The following is an 18674-nucleotide window of genomic DNA, read 5'->3' as shown; positions in this document are numbered from 1 at the left end:
CGTCAATTTAGTTGAAAAGGGAGGTGAGACACGATAAATTCTGTTCAGGCAGTGAAACCAAGTGACTTATTATTCATGAAATTTGGACCCATCGATATACCAAAAGTCTAAAATTGTAATACAAATTTTCAGATTTTTACAATTGTTTACAAATTTTCGGTAAATGTTGGCTTTTAGCGACGCAAAATTAAGTTACTTTCCTTAAAAATATTGAGAATATTTTGAAAAATGTTGCCCCCCTATATACCAAAAATTGGGGGTCACCTATATATCAAAAGGCTGAATAAGTGACTTGTGTTTGCGGCATATCCCCATATGTATGGTAATTTGTATTGAGGTGGATATAGCATGAGACGAAATTGGATTATCTTCCTGTGAAAAAAAAATGCACATTTTTTGGCCGTATCGAAAGATCAAATTTTCTCAGCAAACTATACTCATCGTACGTAGCATGTATGACAAAACCAGACAGCGATATCATCGCTGACCGCAATTGGCATTTTGTGTGCTTCTGCCCTTGACTGACTCAGTCAGCTCTGCAAGGTTTAAAGCTCCTCATATCATCCAATTAACATGATAAATATTCACATAGCAGCATCATTGATGGATGATTGCATGCACTGCCAATGACCATGTCCTATATATTGGTAATACCATCATCCAATTAGACACATAAACTTACGCTAACCGATGACACAGACGTGCTGTATAAACTCACATGGCCTATTGAGACTTTCTTTCTTTTAGATTGATGACTGAAGATGGTAGCAATGACACACGCATATAGACTTGTCTATGTTTTAGGGCCTATTGAGACCTTTTTTCTCATTTAAATTAATTATTGAGGATTGCCTTTGTGCTCCACTCTGGCTAGGCTAAGACAAAGACACAGCAATGCGATATTCTATTTGAAATTTGCCATCCCACTGTGGATGATTTAAGAAAAGGCTTCCACAGAGGGAGTATGTTTTTCAAATGGAAATAGCTAGGATTCATTATTTTGAAACCATACTCCCCCTGTATATGGCTTTACCCTTATCTTCCACACATTGAGTGAGTATTTCAAATGGAAGTTACATAATTGTCTATTTTATCTGAAACTCATATTCCCTCTGTGGAAGACTTTAGCTAAATCTTCCACAGGGGGAGTGTGCATCTAATATGGACTAACCCAATTGATGCAAATAATATGTGTGAGGATAATCATAGACGAGGCACAATTGTGGAATACTAGATGAAATATCATTCCTCAACTCAATTATTTTCAACAACATTGTCTTTGAAGTTTTCAGATGTTATGGTACATTTAAAAAAGATCATAGTTCCTGGTTATGAATTGAATTTTATTTTCAACAGTACCTTCAATAAATATAATGCCCATTCAATAAAAACTCTCTGGTAACTATATGAGATATAGATAAACCATCACAACCATGATTGTCTATCTGATGATACACATAAACAATTTCATGATCTGACACAATTTATGATGCAACAGACAACATTAATTTTCACAGCCATCATACCTGTCATGATGATAAAATCTATTCTCCGGCAAACTCATAGCGCGACGGCGTGGTCTCGACTCGTACGCCGCAGCCATCGCAGCCGTCATTCCGCGCAACCGATTCATTCCACCGCCCCATGGCAGATAGGAACCGATGCGTTTTGCAGTCCGACGTTGCACGTGTACATGTTCTCCATGACCTGCTGGTGGCTGTAGTGATGGGGGTGGTGTACCCCCTTCAGCCATGATGATGACACCCCTCCGACACCACCGATGACACCTTTACAATACACTCAACGTGACAGGTTGGTTTGTATAACTTCCACTGTGTACACACAGACTCAAAATAAAAGGTCTGGACTATGAAATTGGCCAAATAGCTTCCAGTTTACACGTAAACATTGCAATAATACTATTCCCAGCTACGTCCAAGCAGAAAAATACTCATCATCTGATTGTATCTCTAGTCTGGTCCAACTATCCATTTACTACATAGCGCTGATCTTATCAACGGCACATCTCGGCCAAATATCTAGCCGTATTGCCGTCCGATATTGGTTATATTACAAGTTCAATATCAGCTGTTTGCATGAAGGAGGTCCTTGCGATATATATACATACATATATATATACAAACACACGTGGTGGTGTGTGTAGTGGTGGTGATATTGCCTTAAATGCAGCTACTACTATAACCACTACACTGGGTCTCAGTGAGAAATGGAAGCAACCATTATGCATGCCGGGGATGCATATTACTGCACATGTTTCAGTCACACGGACAATTTCCTCGATAATTGAAGAAGTGGGACTGATTTAAAAAAAGAATTCTATGTATAATAAAGACTGAACGATCTAATATATCAAACCAGATTCAAAATTGATGCCATCAAGTATGTTTGAACATGTGCACAGCTGAGGGTGTTTTTTTTTCTTTTTCAATTTTAGGAAATATTATTTTATTTTGTCCATCTTTAATTACATTAAAAGGTGAGATTTAAATGTTCCTGAAACAATTAGCAAAATAATGTTTTACGAGCAAAGCGAAAGGAAAACAAATTTACCCATGGCGAGAAATGGACGATCCCTATTGTGTTTGTCGATCCGGGTATGGTCATGCTAGCTCCATGCTGTGTGTTGTGGTGTTGGCATGGGGATCAATAGGTGACATCGATTTTGTAAACATCTACATGTAGTGCGCGATCGAGTTTGTGAGTCATTTATGAATGTCTCTCCATCAAGTAAACATCGGAAAGAAATTTCTTTTTTTACCTTACCATGATTTACCGTCATAATTGACGATTATGTCTATGCTTGTTTTGCATAAAATGTATAGGGCCTATTCAATGCATGCAGGTCACATGGGTTATTACTATGCATTACTGCTTGTGTGGATTAATGGTTACTTGGGGCATAATGCCATATTTATAAGGTATCCTAGTCGATTTCATCTAAAAGTGGTCGGTAGTGTAGGGCTAATGTCAGTCAGAATGCATCGATAAACTGGCACGGGCCAATATAGTCCCTGGACTAGAATTGTTATTTGAAAAAACAAAAAAACAAAACAAAAACAAAAAACCAAAAAACCAAAACATTGGACCCTGCTATGCTCTTTTGGATTGGTTGTCTAAATGGCGATCTAATTTTAGTCAATTTTCGTGACAAAATACATCGAAAAAAAAAAAAAAAAAAAAAAAAAAAAAAAAATGGATATTTGGATTGGGAAAAAAAAAAATAAATAAATAAAAGTCTGACTCATGCAATGCTCTTTGGATTGTTCATCAAGAGGGAGATCTAATTTTTGTCACTTTTCATGTCAAAATACACGGAAAAAAATCGATATTTGGATTTGATTGGATTGAAAAAATTATAAAAGGCCAGGGTTTATGAGGTTTGTGCTTTCGGTTAGGTGAGTGGAGCTTGATCATACGGCATACCTTTTAAGTAGGGAGGAAGTGATGTGAACGTACATGCCCTTGTTAGGCTTTGATCAGGTGCTCGACAGGAATAATATGTATAAACTTCAAGTATTTATAGAACTCGATGGTATACGTAATGTGAAGTTCAGAATTTCAACGGAAGATTATTTCACGATAACTGGGTGAAGAAGGGTCTACAGATAGTTTGATAATTTTGTGATCATTCTTAGGGCATCAAATGACATCGAATTGGTCTGTATTTTTTAAAGGATTAATTTATGAGTGCCCAAATACATTTATACTCCCCTTTGACCCGTACCTTGTAGAAATTCTCCCGTAGAAGTGTAACCACTAGTCATAAGTGAATCGAATCAGGAAATTCAATAAAAAGAGGTCTGAATTTCATGGAATATGGGGATAAAAATTGCTTGAGGTCAAGCCAATAAGATTTTGTGAAAATGGGAGAAAATGTGTCCCTTCAGCACGGCCGTTTGCGATACAAATATCAAGTATTATTGTGTCTAAGCATTTTACTGTGGGATAAGGGTTATTAAGGCAAATATTGTGACAGTCAGGTCTTGGTCATTTAGTGAGGAGCAATAATTGATAGTTGCAACTTAGTTGTCGGGTGGAAGCAGAAAGAATGATGCAAGCATAAACATGTAAGTCCTTTAAGTTCATAATTTGAAATGGTTAAAATTGCATCAGGAAGAAGTTCGCACAAATAATTATCTGCATAACAAGAGGGAACAGGAAAGTGTTGGCGAATCAGGGAAAGAAATTGATAAAAAATCAAAAATCACATGTCTTGATTGATATGAGACCAAGTACTGGGTTGGGATCGCAAATATAATCTCAAGTTACACATGGTAATTAGATGTGCTGGCAGGTTGCTTCCCATTTTTCTGTCTTTTATTTATTGCAGACAATACCAATGACACTTTGATGCTGGTGGCAATAAGGAAGCCTGACCTTTATGTACATGTACACCTGGACACCCATAATTGCTAGTGACTACTAGACTTTGTGTGAGCCGAAGTAGACTGTCAGATGCAAAGCGAAGCATATTGAAAAGTGGTGTTATCTGCGAAACTGAACTTACGCGACGAGCACTTATACATGGGAGAGCATGCATTTCACAAAGAGACTGTCAGAAGTCAGAACTATTGAACCAAATAAGTTACGAAGTCGGAGTCCAGCCAATGGAAATTATACTTTAGGGCTTCTCTTGTTGTATAAAATCGCATCAATTGATCAACCACAGTTGAACATGGCACGGAAAATATTAATTTGTGCATTCCTTCAAGTATTGGAAATTGGAAAGATGTGTTGGGAATGATTTTACCAAGACCGGTGCTTTTGTAAGGCACTACATATGAACTAAAGGTCGCATGAACTTCGAGAGTGCTGAAAATAAAGCTGAAAATTAATGCTAAAAATAAACTTCGAGAATGCTGAAAATAAATCAAGACATCAGGTAGAATGCCGTTATCCACATTTGTCCAATGTCTCCGAGGCAAATGGAATGCGGCTAGATTTGTTAAGAACAATCATGAACGAACCCCAGGAACAGTCACCAAGTTACTGTCTGAGCTGGATTGGCAATCATTACAACACCGACGCCAAGTTGCCAGATTAGCATTGTTATACAAAATCAACAACAACTTGGTGGACATACCCAGTGACCGGTACCTGACCCTGCAACCCGGCAAGGCCTTCATTATCGCAACAACTACAGTTTTCAGATACCATTTGGCCGCCTTTAACATTCACAAGAACTCTTACTTCAACCGCACCATAAAAGAGTGGAACACACTACCAGAATCAATCACAAGCTCACCAAGTACAGAAACCTTTAAGACTCACTGCACAAATTACATCTAGAACTTCTCAACCCCCCGCACATGCCTGGCTTTAATGCTCAATTAAGAGCCCAGCCAGAAATCGAGCAGAAGCAGAAGCAGAATTAAATAACCCAATCACTGTTCCGTATGTGCGGTTGTGCTACAGTGTACTGTCCAGTGCAAGATGTGTTGGGCATGATTTTGCAATGACCGGTCCTGTTGTAAGGCACAACATATGAACTAAAGGTCGCATGAACTTCGCGAATGCTGAAAGCTGAAAATAATGCTGAAAATAAACTTCGAGAATGCTGAAAATAAAGCAAGACATCAGGCAGAATGCTGTTATCCACATTTGTCCAATGTTTCCGACGCAAAATGGAATTAACCCAATCACTGGGTTCCGTATAAAGCGGTTGTGCTTCAGTGTACTGTCCAGTGCAATGTGTGTACCTACTCAGATTACAAGGTCTCTATCCACTACTCGCACGAATAACCTGATTATCTGCCTGAAAAGTGTTCTGATGATTGCGATTCTCCAATTGTTGACTAAAAGTACTAAAGCAAGTAACCAGTGCGATGTTGATCATGAAATAGCTTAAGCACAAATCAACTTCAGAATAACCTGATTATCTGCCTGAGATATGCGAAAAGTTTTCTTATGATTGCGATTTTCCAATTGTTGACGAAAAGTACTAAAGCAAGTAACCAGTGCGATGTTGATTATGAAATAGCTTAAGCACAAATCAACTTCTTCGGATAACTGAAGAAAGAAGAATTAACTTAGAGAGCATCCAACTTTGCATGGATAATGGACTTTTGAAGTGGAGTGAAAAGACATCAGGTATAAAAATTTGATAAGAGTTGGACTAAAACTTTAGGGCGGACCACATGGGAAAGTTTCATTGGACTAATGAATATGGGACTCGGAATATCATTAATACCTATGTTTCTAAAAAAAAATTGAATTGCATATATGCGTTCTGAGTAAAATGTTACAAGATGTAGTAATCTATACGGTGGTGAGCACCCTGAGTTAGATATATTGACGTGCTTTGCCTTACGTAATAGTATGACTATTCGGGGGTGGAGGTATTCGAGTAGATCACATCACGTGCGGGTTCTATCTCAGCAACACGTTATTCTGTGGCGTGAGTGTATTCTCATGTTAAAATTATGGTTGCATTTATGTTGTGCAGTATGTATTGTGTGCATTGTTTGCTATTTGTCGCTTTTATAATGTATATTTCACAGTCAATTGCATTTTGTTCGATCTTGCCTTTTTAGGCTCATGCTGTGCAATATCTTACTTGTCTTTTTCAAACTGGTTTTTAATATTTGGTTTCCTCAAACTATTGGTATGTTTTAAAATTGTAAATTCAAATATTGTTCTCATATTTTACATATGTATGTGCTTTTAATGTCATGTTTTGTAAAGCGCCTTGAGTTCTTTTGATGTAATTGTGCTATATGAGAAATAAATATTATTATTATTATTATTATTAAAGAGTGTTCAGAAGAATGAATATGTCAGAGGCATTAATAACAAATAGTCAATTGTGCTGGTATTAGGCGATTAAGTCTGTTTTAACGGGAAGTAGGAATCAACTCCAGGTTGGCATGGGATAGCTAGACTTTGGGGCCAAGTACTATGCCCTCAATTTTTCAAGATTTTTGTGAGGTTGCGCAGTCGGCTAGTTATCGCGTTGATTTCGCCAATGTCCAATTGTGAATATACAATATAGAGATCAATGTATCCCGTAACATATAGGGCCAGCACAATTAGTATTGTTATTGTAGAGAATTACATGTATTTCAGTCAAAATCCAGTAAGAATGTTAGTGTTATTTTATGCTAATGAGCGATTAGTGGCACTGAGCCAATTATGGGCAAACTGTGATATATATTTCAATGGGTCAACAATAACATTTAGACAATATCCTTCATGAGCCCCCATTTAGATATCAGTAGCGTTATCAAACATGAAGATATGTTTACGTGCAATTACTTATGGTCAATTAACCCTTTTTCCTTTTGTATAAAAATGCAGGATTAAAAGTGGAAAGAAATGGGGGAGTGCTCACATTATCGTGTATTAAGAAATTCATGGAAGATGGGAGAGCGCTACTCATGCATGATTGCCCCATCCAATAATGGTGGATAAAAAACTTTTACTCAAAATTACAAAAAAAAGGGAGGGGGGTGGTTCGCAAGTTTCTAATCCAGATAGAAACTTGTGTGGGATTTTTAGATATTCTTTTTGTAAATTATAATGATACACATGCACAGGTAGACGAGTAAGTCACAATAATCCTTTTATCCATTGTAACCTTCAGGTCAATTACACACCTGTTGGTGGAATCCCAGGGAACAGCCACCCTCGGAGATCTTGTATTGTATGCACCAGTAGTATATATACCTTGTGTGGGTCTCAGCCATGATATGTTATGTTAATCAACGGTTTCAGAGTTGTACACTCGGGAATTTAATTCTAGGGGGGTAGGTCTACCCTAGGATAGGTTTTGATCTGATTTCAATAGTACAAAGTGTAACACTTTACTCCAGTCGCGGTCACTGGGGTAAGGGGAATTCGATGGCGGCTGTCGTGTTCCAAATGTGTCCAATAACGTTTTCTCTATGAGAATATTATATATTTTGTTAATTTTATTTCGCTGAGATCAAAGGTAATTGGTGTGAATTCTGAAACAAATTCAAACGCTCAATAAAAGGCAACTTGATGGAGTGCCATCCATGATTAGCAAAATCTTTGTGTCCTTGTCCTTTTGGCTTTCTCGGTCTGAGGGTAATAATGTTTTACTGAGCAAAGCGAAAGGAAAACAAATTTACCCATGGCGAGAAATGGACGATCCCTATTGTGTTTGTCGATCCGGGTATGGTCATGCTAGCTCCATGCTGTGTGTTGTGGTGTTGGCATGGGGATCAATAGGTGACATCGATTTTGTAAACATCTACATGTAGTGCGCGATCGAGTTTGTGAGTCATTTATGAATGTCTCTCCATCAAGTAAACATCGGAAAGAAATTTCCCCACCCACCACTCCCAATAAGGGTATGGGGCAATGAAAAGTATATATTAGTAAACACATAATTAAGAGTGATAATTCACTCTCATGAAGTAAAGGGAATAGAGAGAAGTTAACAGCTCAATAACAAACAAAGGAAATGTATTATGATATGTCAATTATGTTGCATTAGTATGATTATTTATAATTGTCCTTAGGTGATATAAGGGCTTAAATCAGCACATGCGAAGAGGGAATCCTTTACAGAAATAGCTGCAAGTAAAGTAGTGAGGACATTATCGTTAAATGTTATATAAATTATGTTATTGCAATATAGAGAAATACTGGATAAGCAGAAAGTCTCAATAGATCAGGAGTACAAGCAAAATGGTACACATTTTCAGAATGTTATTTTAAATTAACCAGCCTGTAAGTTCCAAATGTGTTTATCACAGATGCCATAGGTAACAGAGAGAAAGGCTTTCAGAGATCTTCAAATAAGCACAAGATCTTCAAAGATAAGGGTCACAATATAATATTGTTCCCCCTTCTATAAATTATATATATATCAGTTCTAGAAAATGGAGAGCTGTCATTAATCAGTACATGTTAAAAGAGTTATATGTGCAAAAATTTGGTTGCTGCTCGAGTATAGTACATTAGTAATTGTTGAAGATTGGGATTTTTAGATATTCTTTTTGTAAATTATAATGATACACATGCACAGGTAGACGAGTAAGTCACAATAATCCTTTTATCCATTGTAACCTTCAGGTCAATTACACACCTGTTGGTGGAATCCCAGGGAACAGCCACCCTCGGAGATCTTGTATTGTATGCACCAGTAGTATATATACCTTGTGTGGGTCTCAGCCATGATATGTTATGTTAATCAACGGTTTCAGAGTTGTACACTGGGAATTTAATTCTAGGGGGTAGGTCTACCCTAGGATAGGTTTTGATCTGATTTCAATAGTACAAAGTGTAACACTTTACTCCAGTCGCGTCACTGGGGTAAGGGGAATTCGATGGCGGCTGTCGTGTTCCAAATGTGTCCAATAACGCTTTCTCTATGAGAATATTATATATTTTGTTAATTTTATTTCGGCTGAGATCAAAGGTAATTGGTGTGAATTCTGAAACAAATTCAAACGCTCAATAAAAGGCAACTTGATGGAGTGCCATCCATGATTAGCAAAATCTTTGTGTCCTTGTCCTTTTTGGCTTTCTCGGTCTGAGGGTAATCTACCTATAGATGTATTATTTAATCGTGTAGGTAAAATAGAATCAATGTTATTTACATTAACCATCCCTAAATAAGGATAATTGCATTGTGTAATTCTTACAAATTGCTGTAACTTCAAATATGACTTTTGAGAATATTTCATTTCAATATCAATGATACACAAGACTGTACAATAATAAAATATAACTTCCCACAAACACAGCCAAGAAAAACAAAACCGTTTTATTTTTGACAGAATGAACACAATGTAATATATTCATGCATGAATTCACAAGTTAAATCTCTGCATGCAGTTAACAGGTAACACGGTTAAGTCACATATTTTTATCTGGTGGAAGGATACATACAAGAGCCACTGAACCAATGGGCCATTCCATTTAAAATCCACACTACCCCTGTGGAAGATTTTAGAAATATCTTCCACATGGGGAGTATGAATTTCAAATGGAATTACACATTAGCAGCTCCATTTGAAACTCACCCTCCCTCAGGGGAAGATTCAGGTTGAATCTTTCTAAGAGGGTGTATGAAGTTCAAATAGATCTTCCTAATGGTCTCATTCCATTTGAAATTCATACTCCCCCTGTGGAAGACATTTTCAAAACCTTCCACAGGGGTAGTGTGGATTTTAAGCTCAATACTAGGCATGTTTGTACTCATTTAAATATTTCTCAAATTAAGTACGTAGCTACATCCATTTAGCTTTCTCGAGAGAGAATGGCGTCAGTGCGTTAGTACTAAATTGTGCGTGTTGACTCAAGAAATGGGGTGTTTACATGTGGGATGCATCTGTACACATGCATTAACTGCGACCAAGTACTGATGTCACTGTCTCAAAGAATACAAATGGATCATACCCGGAAATTAATATTGAAAGCATGATTTAAGTAAGGTACTTATATTACATAATGTCATATTGCTATTAAGGATAAAGTGTAGATTATGAAGGGGATCATTACTATTTTGTGAAAAAAAAAATTCTTCAAACCTTGCATTATAACTTTCAGTTTTTTTAAGTTAATGGTACATATTCTTAACTGAATTTATGTGGTAAATAGTAAGAAATGTAAACAAGAGAGAACAAAATCCCACTGGCAACTATTGTATTATAGCAATTTTTCATCATATATGAAATTCCAATTTCAATATTTCTGCAACAGCAGTTAACATAGTCATCACAAACAACTACTTTGATTATAAAATCACCATCTGCTGTTTTGATACAATGCCATTGGACTAAATTATAAAAAAACATATTGCATAAACCAAAATATTTGGAAAGTACACAAGTCATTGTTGAATATTTTATAAAGAAAGCAAAACATTGCTGAATACTTTATTCAGCTGAAGTTAAGAATACAAAACAATTTTATCTCTACTTTAAGTAATTTGATAGCCAAAGATTGTCAATGTACTGTAATAAAACAAAAGAAAAAGACAAAATGAAACAAAAATAAATAAAATATTGCTAATTTATAAGCATTACCGGTCCCAGGCAGTGCTAGAAACGATTTTCTCTTTGGCTTCTATTTCCATGAACTTGATATTTATTCAGGATGTTGATCCATATTCAGTAAGAAACACTATATAAAATGGCACAATTGAGACTATTTTGATTGGTTTCATATAGTAGGATATAAATTTATTTATGTTCTAAAAAAACTATAAGCTTACCAGGCTACAAAAGCACTTAGTGACAATTGGCTCAATTTACTTTGTCGCATGGGGTAATTTTTGTGTGTGTAATTTTTCGCACTTTGCCTGTTTAGAACTACTTCGCTTGGTTTTTTTTAAATTCATGATTTAGAGTTTTTGCACATTCACCTAGTACCTATATGCATATTTATACAAGAACATATTTGCAGATTTTTATTTTTGCGGTTGCTGCATTGAGCAGAAAATTGTGAAAATTAATATGCCACAAAAAGTCCACTTTTACAGTTGAAAATAAAAAAGAATTGTGTCCGAACGTCAGTGGATGAGGCTGGTGTCGGCAAGTACTCCACTGCCAAAAATAGTAATTAAGGTGTTGAAAAATAAAATAGCAAACTCTATATTTTTAGTGCTTTATATGAAAATGCAAAAAATCTCACTTAACAAAACTTGCGACATATGCCTCATTCACTCACGTTGTGTCACGATTAGTAATGAACTCTAAGCAATTACATTCTACTCCTCCAATGTACACACCTTGCATCAGATCAATTTTCCACGCATTAACATCAAGCATTTTGCTTATAGATATCAATCATATAGCTTAAAGGTGTTTATGTTACATTGTAAATGTTCAGTCTCTCTTAATAGCTGATGCAAGCAACAATAAATTCAACATGACATTTTGTATCTTTTAATAGCATGCGAATAAAGGGATACAATTGGTATAGAAGGGAAACATATTTTTATATAGTATCTAGTTAATATAGTTATTAAAACACATTTTTTGCTCTTAGGCCAACACAATTTTATCCTTTGTCTCAAAGCTTGTCTAATGTTGAATGAAAATCTTAATGCAGGATGTTTTTCTTAAAGGATTCAACATCCATTGCATGCAGGCAATTCAACATGTATCTAAATAATAGTCTAATAAACTGCTCAAATAAAGAAAGTCCGCAGTCATGTCACCCCTCCTACACCAAAACCTGATCTTGTTATGACAATTTGATTGAAAAGGTCGTGTTCAGTATCTTGTTAGCTGCAATTTGATACCAAATTTGCTGCATAAAACTCTAAATTCACAGAGATTGATACCAGTATATGAAATTTGGTGCATTTTCAAAAGTTGCAAATTAAAAAGCGGACCACGCGGACCTGTAGAGGTGAATGGCAGAGCGCGATCATTGACATAGCCAAAAAACAACCGCTAGGACATATCGATCGCATCGTGCCCTAGCATTCATCAGTAAAGCACTGTGCAATCCATGCGTTTTACATTAACAATTGAATAAAGCGCACACTTGGGATAGTCGACATGGACCCATCGTGGGCAAGCAAGCTTGACCATATTGCCACGCTAAGCAATTTCGAATGCGTGCTTTATTTGATTTGCAACTTTTGAAAATGCACCAAATGCCATAAACTGGCCTAATTCTTTGTCATTTTTGAGTGCTTGGTAGCAATTTTGGTATCAGATTGGAGCTAACAAGATTATGCATACAACCGTATCAAACAAATTGTCATAACAAGATCAGGTTTTGGTGTAGGACGGGTTATATGACTGCGGACTTTCTTTATTTGAGCAGTTTATGACACAGAGACATACAAGCTAGGATGTGTTTTTTTACTTCACATTGATGTTTGTGTTCCTTTTTTCAATTGTCAATTTTATCTAAAATAACAAAAATATATATAAAAATAGAGTTGAGAATATTTAAAGGGGCATTTCGTTATCCATAGCCTCATCCCCCCACTTTTCCCAAAAAGAGTTGAGATTTTTACACCACTGGATACCTCTGGCTACATAATATGTTTATGTACCAAATATTTCTTGCAGATTAATTCGTTAAGCAAAAATATCGCCAAATTTGAATTTCGTTCTGGTGCACCAGAACGAAATTACAATTTGATGTTTTTAAAAGTGTAATCTGCAGAATGTTGAATGTAACATAGAATATCCGCACTAGGCTGTTCCATCAGGCGTCCATACACCCCCTATGGAAGACATGACCTTAATCTTCCACACAGGAGTGTGAATCTCAAATGGGGTTACCTGAACGTGGAACTCCATTTGAAATCTGCACTTCTGTGTAGGAGATTAATTTCTTCCATACAGGGGTGTATGGATTTCAACTTGAATGTCCCATTCTTGCTGTGGTGTGGATGGAACGATACAATATGGCTGCCAAACAACCCTTGCGGCTAATAGATTGTCTTGTGAAGATTGCAATTATTGGCTCCCGTCTCAAGGGACACCCGCTTATGCAACATGGTATTGTATGTCCTTATTTATTACGAAAGAGGATGCCGATTCGCTCAACACCCTCGTTTCAGTTTCAAACCGTTTTACAATTTTCTTGATTTCATTACGTTGATTTCCTTGTCATTTTGAATGACAAAAGACTACTGTATATATGTATTTTGTGGTAATTTTTGCTGTTTGGGGGATTTTGAGTGCGAGAAACATTTGGGAATTTATTATTTTTGTGATTGCCCAATCCTGCTCTACGGCATCCTATACATTTTTAACATGATTTTGCGATGGGCTAATTGGGCTATTCCATTTAAAATGCACATTGCCCCTGAGGAAGATTTTAGAAATATCTTCCACAGAGGGTGTATGAATTTCAAATGGAATGGCCATATTAGGTAGCTCCATTTGAAACTCATCCTCCCTCTGTGGAAGATTCAGGTTGAATCTTTCTCGAATCTTTTGAATGCACAAACATCTGATCTCCATTATGAAAAGGAGCCAGGGGAGTATGGATTTCAAATGGAATGTCCACATTAGGTAGCTCCATTTGAAACTTATCCTCCCTCTGTGGAAGATTCAGGTTGAATCTTTCTCGAATCTTTTGTATGCACTGACATCTGATCTCCATTGTGAAACGGAGACAGCCCCATTGGATTGGCTATGTGATCAGGTGGAAGAACAGTCTAGCAAACACCATTCTGCAGGAAGGTACAGATGGGGTCAGGAAGAGAAGACCAAAGAAGATGTGGATTGATAACATCAAATACTGGACTGCATTATGCTTTGACCAGCTCATACTGAACAGCTGAGGACAGAGAACCTTGAAATTGTGCATCTCGAAAGCCATCACTACGTCGCCCCAACTGCCTCCTAGCTAGATAGATAGATCCTTCATAGATAAATAGAACCTTTACTTTAAAGCCATTTAAAGCCACTTTTGAGACACTTTAAGTCATTTTAAGTAATTGTAAGCCACTGTAAGTCACTTTAAGCCACTTTAAGTCATTTTAAGCCAATTTAAAAACATAGATAGATTGATCCTTCACTTTAAAGCCATCCTAAAAATAAAATATACTTTTACTCCTTGGTGGGGATCACCAATAATGCCTTAAATATTTTCAGAAAAATGTCATAGAAACACTGGATCATACCATTTACAGATTATAGACAAAATAGACCAAAATAAACAGGATTTCACTAATTCCTTATCATACCAACAACCAGATGTCCGATAATTTTACAATTGATGTACTTAGTTATTTAATAATTCACTCATTAATTCCTGTTGACTTTGCAATTGATTTTGAGGCTTTTTGTACTATGATCTCTGCATTTATTATTCTTTGGGAAAATTCACTATCAAAATCATCTGCTGAATTGAGCAATTAGTAGCACCTGACTGTTGATACTAGTAAAAGACATGTTAGGAATAACATGGTCCCTGGATGATATACAAAAACATCCTGGATTATATATAATTGTGCATCGGCTACGGTGTCATGCTCAGAATTCCTTGAAAATGATATAGGATGTGTGTATTGATGAGAAAACCTTACTTGCCCAGTTTCAGAGTTACGCAATATTTTGTCATCTCAAAATCCCATTGAATTACTACAGGGAAGGGCTTTTGGCACTTTGCCAATTTCTCAAAATAGCAATATTTTTCAAAACAAAGATTTTATTAAAACTGATTTTTCTCTCCTTTATAGCAGTTGTATATAAAAGTTTTAAGTTTCATTTTGCTGCCAATATATCACAGAATAATACAAACCAAGTTTATTTTCTGACTTAGTGTTACTTAAGTATATATTTAACAGGAATGTTGGTACTTTTTTATGATTTTTTCTAGAAACACTAAATTACCTAAATTCTAGGATTTTTTTAGCCAACAGGGAAGAGTGCTATAGTTACCAAACTTTCAGGGATGATAAATAAGATTAATATCTAAATTCTCTCGTCAGTTTTTTCCAAATAAGTGTTTCTATTGTAAGCTACAGTGTTTTGAACATTCCCTAAAATTAAAAATGGAAAAAATAATTTTTTTCAAAAAGTAAACACTTAATCCAAAAAAACTGACGAGAGAATTTAGATATTAAGCTTATTTACTATCCCTGAAAGTTTGGTAACCATAGCTCCTTCCTAAGTGGGCAAAAAAAATCAAAAACTGTCAAAATTAAGGAATTTTCAAAAATAAAGAAAAACATAAGAATTGTTACAATTCTTATAAGACTCTTAAAATAGGTGGGGAAAATACTTTTCTTTGTTATGTTAAAGATTTAAATGAATAGACCTGATTGATCAGACACAGGAGCTATTTTTCTGCAAGGGTGTTGTATCCGAGGCAGCTACCTTAAGAGAGAGTGAGGCTCAATATTTAGAGTTCTTGCTTCTGGCCCAATATGATTTTCCTACCAATGGTCTGAAGTACTGATAATTAACTTTTAAATTTAATTAAGTTTTATTTACTTATGACATATTTAATTTTCCTTCAACAGATTTGTTGGTTTTTAAAGGAGGATTTTGTGATCCTAGCATCCTCTTTTTATGACATTTTTCAGTAGATATCCACGAAAAAAGCTTATTTCCAAAATTTCAGTTGATTCCGATTTTATGCGTTATGCGAGTTATGCATGATTATGTGTATTACACTGCTCCATAGACAATGTGTTTGTAATTTCGTTCTGGTGCACCAGAACGAAATTCAAATTTGCGATATTTTTGCTAAACGCAATTAATCTGTAAGAAATATTTGGTACATAAACATAATGTGGCCAGAGGTATCCAGTGGTGTAAAAATCTCAACTTTTTTTGGGAAAAGTGGGGGGATGAGGCTGTGGATCACGAAATGCCCCTTTAAGTCTAGTGTACTTGTGCACAGATTCGTAACTAGTAATGCCCCCAATCGCCAAAAGTCCCATTTGTGAGTGTATAAAATAGAGGTTTTGTATGCCTTCTTGGTCAAAAAAGGATACAATTTTGAAGTGAAAGACCACTTTTTCAAAATCCACTCCCAGTCCACCTTTTCAAAATCAGCCCCCCCCCCAAAAAAAAAAAATCCTAGCTATGGGCCTGCTTGTGCATTTGTTTAGCAATGTCTTTTGGAGAGAAAAAAACAGCATGCTTGGAAAGGAATCACTGAAATAATCAATACATTGTGCAGCATTGAAAAATACATCTAAGCAAGCCTTGCAAGTGTTGTTCCCACCTGATCTTACAAACTGCATCCAGGGCAGCAAATTACTAAATTGGTATTATTTTACTTCATTTTTGACCTTATCCTTCACATTGACACTTGACTGACTTGTTTATAGTATAAATTGTATCATCATCATTATTATATATTGCCTTTTACTGACTTCTTTGATACCCACATATTAAACCTTGCCATATTCTCAGAAATTCTGATCGAAATTTACATGATATTCATCAAATTTCACTTTTGTATACAGATTGCACACTACTTTCAATAATAATCTTATTTCTCAGCTATTAGAAATGGGCTATTCCAGTTGAAATCCATACACCCTCTATGGAAGACATGTCCTTAATCTCCCACACAGGGAGTGTGAATTTCAAATAAGCCTACTAGAGTGGGTGTCTCCATTTCAAATCAACACCCCCTGTGTAGAAGATTAATGTTATATCTACCAATAGCGGGTGTAAGGATTTCAACTGGAATAGCCCAATTGTCCAATATCCGAGACCCTCCTTAGGGAATCATAATTTTCATCATCTCACTTCAAAATATCATCTCCAATTTAGAAAATAACCACCAATTTGCTGATTACTTTGTTGATTTCACCATGAACCACAATGGCCTCATCTCAATGGCATAGTTCAATAACCTCAATTACACAATCGTAGTGTAAAATTTGACGTCAAGTTGCAGAGTATGAATTTTTGTACCCAAATTGTCAAAGGTCATTCAATGAATGTGTAAATGTATTGGATTTAAAGAACTGTGCCCTGATAGATGAGTATGTTGTGGATCCTAGTGTTTTTGTCAAAAACCAATCTGTGAATTGATGAAGCAAAAAGGAGAACGATGTCACACAGTTGTTTTCGAGATATGAGCTGATACACCACTCAAATTTTTATCTTCTTTATTGTTTAAACATCCCAATATTTTCAACTATAACTCAGCTTTCTTTTGTCATATTTTGATGGCATTTACATCAAATTAAAGCCGATTAAAAGTTCTTTATCAAGATGCAAAATTCTGAAAATTCTCTTTTCATGATATTGTCCTTGTTTCATTTGATTGGGTCACATGACACTGATCAAACCCTTTCTTGATTTTTTCCACAGTAATATATTTTTGCTAGTAGCAGTCCCATCCCATTAGCACACAGGTTTTTAAAAATACTTCAATTTTCAGATTTGAGCACTTTGCCATTTCAAAAATCACTTACAAAAGTAGTTTTCAACAATTTTTAAATTGTTGATCATATTAAAATATGATCTGCTCATTCAAACATTGTTGAAACACTAAAATGAAATTATTACCTCACAAATGTACTATTCATGTCTGAAAACTCCCCCCCCCCCTGTCATGGTCACAATTGTATACCTGTAAGTGTATTGAATTGTTACACCTGCTACCACAAAATGAGGATGAAGTCGCAAGTTGGTAGTTTCAAGATATCCTGGCTTCTGAATTGATATAATTTGTTTGCCACGCACATGCACAAGCCAATAGTATATCCTGTGTGAATGGCCCATTGTGGTCCCATTTCCAAAGGACATGCACACAATATTGGCTTGAACAGGTGCGTGTGAATCAAAGAACACCAATGCAGCAGCCAGGACATCTCGAAACTACCAACTTGCGACTTTACGCTCATTTTGTCGTAGCAGGTCACAATTATAGAACTTTGACAGAGTATGAGGCTGTAGCAGGTCACAATTATAGAACTTTGACAGAGTATGAGGCTGTCTGGGTTCATCATGATGGCCTGCATACGAGTCCCATCTCATCAGCAATCACTGAAACAAATTGTGTGAATGCAGTAAAGTTGTAAGTGCATAGTAATAATTATTGCAATCAACTGACATAAATGAGATTGGTCAAGTGAAATGAGGGTCGTATCCCCTGAGATTCATGTTACGTGCTCATTAAACTGATTGTATGGTCCTACTTGGACCTAGTTTGGTCATTTTCTAAATGACTTTTGGCTCTCTTGGTGTCTCCTAACTGTAAATATAGTTTTTCATTTTCAGATTTTATTTCAA

General features: G+C 36.0%; 1 protein-coding gene across 7 annotated transcripts in view; it reads right to left on the bottom strand.

The window, feature by feature from the left end:
* LOC140157184 (rap1 GTPase-activating protein 1-like) overlaps positions 1 to 18674 on the bottom strand; it is a 516716-nt gene that overhangs the window by 148603 nt on the left and 349439 nt on the right. For 2 of the 7 annotated variants that reach the window (XR_011859645.1, XM_072180295.1), the window contains exon 1: positions 1527 to 2225. The exons of 4 other annotated variants lie outside the window; for them this stretch is intronic. Coding sequence is in view for 2 of the 3 variants with exons in the window: in XM_072180295.1 (XP_072036396.1) it covers positions 1527 to 1753 (227 nt within the window). In the remaining variant the exon portion in view is untranslated. Of the gene's footprint in view, positions 1 to 1526; positions 2226 to 18674 lie in introns of those variants that run through there. One more of the 7 variants, XM_072180296.1, reaches the window with a different exon arrangement.

This window comes from Amphiura filiformis, chromosome 7, assembly GCF_039555335.1.
Source record: "Amphiura filiformis chromosome 7, Afil_fr2py, whole genome shotgun sequence".
NCBI classification, from domain to species: domain Eukaryota; kingdom Metazoa; phylum Echinodermata; class Ophiuroidea; order Amphilepidida; family Amphiuridae; genus Amphiura; species Amphiura filiformis.
This window is presented reverse-complemented; position numbering and strand designations above follow the sequence as displayed.